The sequence below is a fragment of the Sinocyclocheilus rhinocerous genome, unplaced genomic scaffold (assembly GCF_001515625.1).
Source record: "Sinocyclocheilus rhinocerous isolate Xijiao unplaced genomic scaffold, SAMN03320098_v1.1 scaffold36, whole genome shotgun sequence".
Taxonomy (NCBI): Eukaryota; Metazoa; Chordata; class Actinopteri; order Cypriniformes; family Cyprinidae; genus Sinocyclocheilus; species Sinocyclocheilus rhinocerous.
In genome coordinates this window covers 2407307-2415074 of record NW_015664459.1, presented here as the reverse complement: position 1 = coordinate 2415074, position 7768 = coordinate 2407307, and the positions used below count along the sequence as shown (strand labels likewise).

The following is a 7768-nucleotide window of genomic DNA, read 5'->3' as shown; positions in this document are numbered from 1 at the left end:
AAGAAAACAATACTTACGGACAATATAGGAATTGTGAAAGAAATACAGCACCCTTTTGTGCATGAGGGATATGTGACAATATCTTTTGATGGGCAAGGTTTGTCCTTGATAGATCTGAGGAAAAGCATCATTGTAAGATTCTCTCCTACCACGGGTCAAAAAGAACAGCATTACAGACTAATCACTCAAAAATAAACTACTTTGCAAACATAAAAAAATGACATGCATTTTTTGGACGCTTTGCTTGATGTTTGGATACTTTAACTCGAAAACAAGACTAGGACAAATATTATTTTCAGCGCAGAAACAGTAATTCATCATTAGTGTACAAATAAGTGTGTATACCACGATTGCCAGTAACGACACTGGCTTTTGTAACATAAAGTAGCTACAGCAGAAACATAATGACTATTTCAATAACAAGAAAATACATTCAGTAGTAGACAGTCCTCTTCTCCATAAGGATTTCTCTGTAAAACTGCATCTGCACACATTTAGACCCGTTTTTAAGTACAGCATAATGGACTCTGGCTAGACTCCTACTTTGTCAAAAGGCATACATTATTTCAGCGAATTTGCTGTAGTAAATAAAAACATGCAGGAACAACAAGAGGCAGACTGGTGACGCAGTTATTACCGTAACAGACATATGGAGTTTCCACCAAATTATATGACAATTATATGCCGCAATTTGTCTATTCATTCTCACCTATGTATGCACTGAAATATACTGTATCCATACAACATGACTATATTATGGTTATTACAGGCTTTTAAATACGCTTTATGTATAACTGATTTTAGTTCAAGCTTTAGTATGCGTAATTACTACAGTACTTACGATTTGATGTCGCGAATGGAGCGTTTCTGATGACAGCTTGTTCATTCTTGTTGAATGGACATTTCACTAAATATGTAGTCAATAATTAGTAAAAAAAAAAAAAAATTAAATATCTTTCATTTTTCATTATCTTCGATGTGCAGTGTGTATGCACATATATTTGTAAGCTAAAGCTAGTATGGGTAACTTAGGTAAGGTTAGGTCATGAACTGTGATACAGGAGATCTATTCTGCGGTACATCGTGAAAAGCAGGTAACAGTTATAATCTAGGATACTAGATGTCAAACTTTCATTGGTAGATTCCATGTTCTCATAGTTAAATATTTTTATTTCAACAAAACATACCCCCTTTGGCACTTTAACTATTTCTTATGTATTTTATGATTTTGTCTATAAGCTAAATAAAAGCCAGACTTTAATTTTGCTTTTCTGAATCGCGCAGTGACGTCACTACGGATGCGCCGCGGACTGTTTATCAGTCCGAGGAAGTAAACGAGGTGAGTATTTTTCAGTGATTTTAGGTGCATGACTCGATAGAAAACATTTTAACGTGGTTTATTTTTGTTTTATTTATTTATTTATTTTACAAATGTGCTCCATCAACATAGCAATTTTACGACGCCGTCTTGTGTTAGTAATGTTAAATGAACGTGGAAGTAATATTGCTGTATGTGCAGTTCTAATATTTGTTTCTTTCTTTTTTTTTTTAAGTAGCTCAAACATTGATATAATAGTAAAGGACATTGACACATTAGAAGCAGAGATATTTACTTTGCATTGCATTTTCTAAAACTTTTTAGGTCTTGAATTTATTCCATGTGTTTTTGAAAGTTCATTCAACTAATTTTCTATAAAATGTCAGTTTTCAACAGCAGGCTGTCGAGCTTGAAAAAACGACTATGTACTATAAAAGTAGTCCATATGAGTCATCTTATTAAATTAAGAAACAGTCTAAATTTTTTAATCGGTTTCTATTACAATCTCAGACTGCAATCAATTCTTTAGACTGGTGCACCATGTTCATTTACACATACAAGAGAACCTATGGCATGGTGCATAAGTATGGACTTCTAACCTATTAAGCCCTGTTCCCAACTGGTTTAAAATGCATTTTCAGTGATCCAATCACAAGTGGACTCCTAGTGAGTATTGGCTATGTGTCTTTCCCAGACCAGTCCTGAGGATTCTAGGTTAGAATCCTCTTCAGCATTAAGGTCTTTAATGAAACCATCTATTAAGTCTGCATGGCAACATCATTAAGGTTTCCGTCTTCCATGGTAAAAACACGAAAATAATATTAAAATATTTTAGAAAAAAAAAACTTTATATTAAAAGTCTTCATATTATCTGACTTTCTTTTCAGTACTATACAGTAAATGACAATCTGTGGTCTCCCAGTGGTTTACATCAAGGGTAGTTTAGCATTATGTGATTAATTTACCACAAAACATAATGCCTACAAATCCAAAAAGATGTTTGTTTTGTATTTCATGAATGAAATGAAATTGAACGAGCCCCGTACCGACTCATTTTCAGCCATTTCTCTTTTGTTAATTGGAATGTGTGCAAAGGACTGTGGCTGATTGGAAGACGTGAAGGATACACTTGATGCACCCTTCAAAATTCGTCAAATGAAGGACATGAAACGTAGGCTGCCTTCCAAGTATCCTTCAAAATGAGACAGCCTTCAGTGGCACTTGATGACATGGCAGCCGAAGTATGCCGCCTTACTAGGATGCAGTATTTCAAGAAGAGGTAAAGACACTTCCCTCTTATTTTATCATACTCTTGTCATCACTTTTGTTGGAGAGCTGAGTGCAGTGTGCAAATAATTAAATGAATGAATCCATGTTATGCAGCTTACAAGTGAGAGGGGAAAAATAATAATAAAAGGAATAAGGAGGGTGGCTGCAATTTCCACCATAATTTGCATTGCAGAAAACTTCTAATCACTTTTTTTGGTGCGCTTTCTCACAACACTTGCCGCTTGATGGTTTTTAGGTGGGTGGGCAGTGAATAGGTAGTGCATCACTGCAGTTTAGGATGAATTCAGGACAGATATTCTTTCCACTACAAAAATGCAGTGTGGTGTCATGCGTTTATGACTACCTCTGTATGTGCTTTCAGTGATCTGACCACAAAATGTTTTCGATCCCTTTAATTGTATTTAGTGTTGACCAGTTGTAATCTGATCACCAAAAAGCATCTTAAAACCAGGTGGAAACAGGCACTTAGCGTTCTACAGTAAGTACAGCCTGTTTATGATTAAACCCACATGAATAACAAATTGAGTGCATCACTGCAGTTTAGGATGAATTCAGGACAGATATTCTTTCCACTACAAAAATGCAGTGTGGTGTCATGCGTTTATGACTACCTCTGTATGTGCTTTCAGTGATCTGACCACAAAATGTTTTCGATCCCTTTAATTGTATTTAGTGTTGACCAGTTGTAATCTGATCACCAAAAAGCATCTTAAAACCAGGTGGAAACAGGCACTTAGTGTTCTACAGTAAGTACAGCCTGTTTATGATTAAACCCACATGAATAACAAATTTAAGTATAATACCATTTATAAAATGTATATTGGTATTCATGATAAAATGGTCAAGTTGAATTTTTGTCCACATGGTAGGCTACTCTCGTGTTTTTTTTCTTCTACTGTGGTGTTTGTGAAATCAGAATAAGAATGTATGAAACAAATACATCAGTTGTTACCTGGGTGATGCCGTGATACTGTGTGCAAACACTGGAGCGTGTGCATTATGGTGGATGATCAGTTCAGTTTTTAGAATTTTTTGTTTTGTTTGTTTTTTCTCCTTTAGAAAGTATACATCCCATGACACAAAACAGAAAACCAACAGAAGGTGTTGAGAGTGGTTTACCTTAATATGCCTTAATATAAAAAGCAATATACTGATATGATGTAGTTATAATAAGAATGTTCTTGAGCATAATATACCTTGCCAACAGTTAGGTTTGTAGAAAAATGCTGAACTATATTATAAAACCATCACCACATCACAACAGGTTTTTTTCCAGCAGGTGTTAGCTAAGAATGCTGAGAATTCTGGGCCGGGAACAGATTAGAGAAAACATTAAAAGTCCTCTTAAACTCTAAAAGTGTCCTGTCCTACCCCTGGAGTGTCAAAAAGAGAATCCACCCACAGATATTGCAACAGATCTTGGAGAGATTAGGAAGAGTTGAAGTAGATCTGTTCACATCATAAGAAATCATGCAGTGTTGTTTTTCTCACTGAGGGAACCTGATGTGCCACTAGCCACTGACACGTCTGATCTGCTTGTTCTCTCAGTCTATGTGTCCCAAGTATATGTGGCAGCTATCTGTATGCCATGTGGACTTTGAAATTGGTAAGTGCATGGTACACCTGCATATGCCTTGTCTTTTAGCCCATGAATCCGACATGGGATTTATTTAATTGTCATCCTGCTGTGTATTAACAGCTGGCAGTATAAAAAAGGATTTGGTTGTTTATTTTCACAGGTTTGGTCCTATAGTCCACCATGCCACATAGAAAATCATACAACACAGTCTTCAGTGAAGTCACTCCCACAGCAAATCACCAATAAATGCTGGAAGTATTTCCATCAAGAGGCCACTGTGGTTCAAGCCAGCAGGAATCAAGTGTGGTGTAATAACAATTTCTGCATGACGCTGTGGTAAAGATGGATCTTGTTGAAGAGAGTGAAGACATCAGTGATGCTGAATCCTGCAAGTTGAATGATGGAAGAGGCTGAAGAACAAAGAGGTTGGTGTTCATTTATGATTGTTCAGTAATTACTTTCAGTTTACGAAATTTGCCCTTTAAATGTCCTTTAATTTAAAATTGGTTCCTCTTGAATTTCTTTTTGATATGTTACTATGTTTATTTTAGAACTGATGGAATCGAACAAGGAATGTCAAGCACAGTATAAAAAGGAGGAGAATCAGGAAGATCCCAATTCTGTAACTGGAGAAAACTCTTTTAGTGGTTCACACACTTCAGAGGGTTTCTCACATGAAAGCACAGAAGCCAAAAATTATTTTGCATGCCACCATGGTGGAAAGACTTTTTCACAAAAAAAGGACACCTGAAGTATCACATAAGAATTCATACTGGTGAAAGGCCTTACAAGTGCCCTCAGTGTGAAAAGACTTTTACTCAAAAAGGCCACCTTAGGGATCATATAATAACTCACACTGGTGAGAGGCCATTCACATGCCCTCGGTGTGGAAAGGGTTTCATGAGTAAAGGAAACCTTAATGTTCACATTAAAATTCACACCAGAGAGAGGCCTTTCACTTGTCCGCAGTGTGGAAAGACTTACACGTGTAAAGGACACCTTAAGGAACACATAGGAACTCACACTGGTGAGAGGCCTTTTACTTGCCCACAATGTGAAAAGAGTTTCACACGGAAAGCAAACCTTAAAATTCACATGAAAACTCACACTAGAGCGAGGCCTTACACATGCCCTCAGTGTGGAAAGAGTAACACATCTAAAGGACACCTTAAGGAGCACATAGGATCCCACACTGGTGAAAGGCCTTTCGCATGTCCTCGATGTGGAAAGTGTTTTACATGTAAAGGAAGTCTTAATATTCACATAAAAGGTCACACTAGAGAGAGTCCTTACACATGCTCTCAGTGTGGAAAGTGTTTCCCAACTAAAGGACATCTTGATAGTCACATAAGAATTCACACTGGAGAGAAGCCGTTCACATGTCCTCAATGTGGGAAGAGCTTCACACAACGAGGACATTTGAAGCATCACATAAGAATTCACACAGGTGAGAGGCCTTTCTCATGCCATTTGTGTGGTAAAGGTTTCACTCAGACGCAAAGCCTCAAATTTCACCTGCAGTTTCACTCTAGAGAAAACAGTGTGGTCAAAACTTTGTTCTGAAGTCATTGCTGAGAAGACACGTGAGGATGCATTCAAACGAGCAGCCTTATTTGTGATCTGTTTGTGGGAAGAGTTTTCTATTTCTTGACTATTTTAAACAGCACCAGAAAATACATAGCAGTGTGAAGTCTCATGTTTGCTCTGAATGTGGAAATTCCTTCGTGAGAGCCAGAGACTTGGAGCGGCACAAAAGAATCCATACTGGAGCAAAACCTTTGAAGTGCTCACATTGTGGAAAGGGTTTCACTGAGTCTAGAAACCTGGTACAACATGAAAGAGTGCACACTGGAGAGAAGCCGCACCACTGCCTTTCATGTGGGAGGAGTTTTAGACAATCACATAGCCTATTGGCTCATGTAGAAAAGCACTGTCCACAAGTGAACACAGCGTCCAACCTTGAGGCTTCAGTTCCAAACACATTGTGTGAAATTCAAAAGAACCCGATGATAGAATATGTCCAACAATAGTAGGAATAAGGCCAGTTCACACAAAGACAGTTCAGTGTTATAAACATTTTAATTTGAATGCACTTAATGTGTCTGTTTAGACCGAGATGAACATAAGCATGCAGTACATGCAACATTTTTTTAGAACTGGTGTAATCTGTTTTCCATTGCACTGCGAAGAAAACTGGCCAACCATTAAGAACTGCACTTTTGGTTACATGCCCAGAGCCACTGCTGTTACATAAAACTACTATTGGTGCCACTTACAAAAAGACTATTTTGCTAAATGGTAGTAAATAGCAGAGAAAGAATCCGGAACTAGCTCTCTTGTCTCTGTACACTTGTTTTGTTTTTGTTTGATAAAACTGTAGTGAATACAAAAGACTGAAATACTGTTTCAAAACTTCGTTTCTGCTTCAAGACCACCTAATGTCAGTGAATTAGCATTTTCATTCAGCCTGTATGCCATTTAACACATTAATCTGCAAAGACAAATCACATGTGGAAAAAAAAATTGTGACAAACATTTTTTTTTTTCAAATAATAAAAAAATGCACTCATTTTTAAAAATGAAAAGTTGACGTGTCGTGCCACATATTCATTTCTTGTGTGTATCACCATCAGTAAATAGTTAGCGTATGTGAGACTGATTTGGAGAATGATAACTTCAAGCTAATGACATGCAGTACACGAAGAATTAGTGCAGTGAAAGATTTGTTACATTGATTCACATCAAAATCTGAAAAGAGATCTTTCTGAGCAATTCATTTTTGTAAATGATTTTTTATGCATTAGTTTTAGTGCAATGTATATAATTGTCTAAATAAAAGACAATCCTTGAAATGTATAATGGGCTGTGCTTGTATTTTCGACCTTTTAAGTAGAAGGACATTTTATTATTATTTTTTCAGTATTTTCTGTCTGTGGTATCTGGTATCGTTATTGAGAGAACTGTGATAAATATTTGATTATTTTTCCCAACCCCCAGTAGCCTCAAAACCACAAAACGTACTGAGAGCAGAGAACAAATAGTTTCAATGAAGATTTTCAATATTGTATTAACATTGTGTACAGCATGGTTGAGGTACACTTGATGGCAGAATCAAAAGCTGTGCCTAGGTAGTCTGATAAGAAACCTGCACTGTACTGGTGTATCACTTTGCAACTGGAGCCTGTAAGTCCCATTTTACAACACCAGATGGAGCAACTGCAGAGTTTCATTGCTTAAAGGGATAGTTCACCTAAAAAAATGAAAATTCTTTAATCATTTATTCACCCTCATATCCTTCAAATAAATAGTCAGCGGCCAGGTGAACAAAACATTTTGTGTTCCACAAGTCATACAGGTTTGGAACAACATGAGGGTGAATAGATGATGACAATTTTCAGTTTGGGTCAACTATTCATTTTGATAATGTCTTTAGATAACGGTTTTGGATTTGTTTGCCTTGTCTTTGCTTTTTTTTTGCATATGGATTACAAACCAAGACTGATTTTAAATAATTTATTTATGTAAAGATTTTAGTAATAATGAGCTGGATGGTCAGTGTTTCAATTAACTTGCTTTTACTA

General features: G+C 36.6%; 1 protein-coding gene and 1 long non-coding RNA gene across 3 annotated transcripts in view; one reads left to right on the top strand and one right to left on the bottom strand.

The window, feature by feature from the left end:
* The window catches only part of LOC107730173 (NAD-dependent protein deacetylase sirtuin-3-like), a 4772-nt gene extending 4149 nt beyond the window's left edge, over positions 1 to 623 (bottom strand). For both annotated transcript variants that reach the window (XM_016540930.1, XM_016540929.1), the window contains exons 1-2: positions 432 to 623; positions 18 to 114 (exon numbers count right to left, since the gene is read on the bottom strand). In XM_016540930.1, the coding sequence (XP_016396416.1) occupies positions 18 to 114; positions 432 to 519 (185 nt within the window). In that variant the 5' untranslated portion in view covers positions 520 to 623. The remainder of the gene's footprint in view (positions 1 to 17; positions 115 to 431) is intronic.
* Positions 624 to 2392: 1769 nt separating this feature from the next.
* Positions 2393 to 6705, top strand: LOC107730174 (uncharacterized). The gene is made up of 4 exons (XR_001638659.1): positions 2393 to 2597; positions 4157 to 4214; positions 4348 to 4612; positions 4739 to 6705. It is a non-coding gene; the product is annotated as an uncharacterized LOC107730174 (long non-coding RNA).
* The last annotated feature ends 1063 nt before the right edge of the window (positions 6706 to 7768 follow it).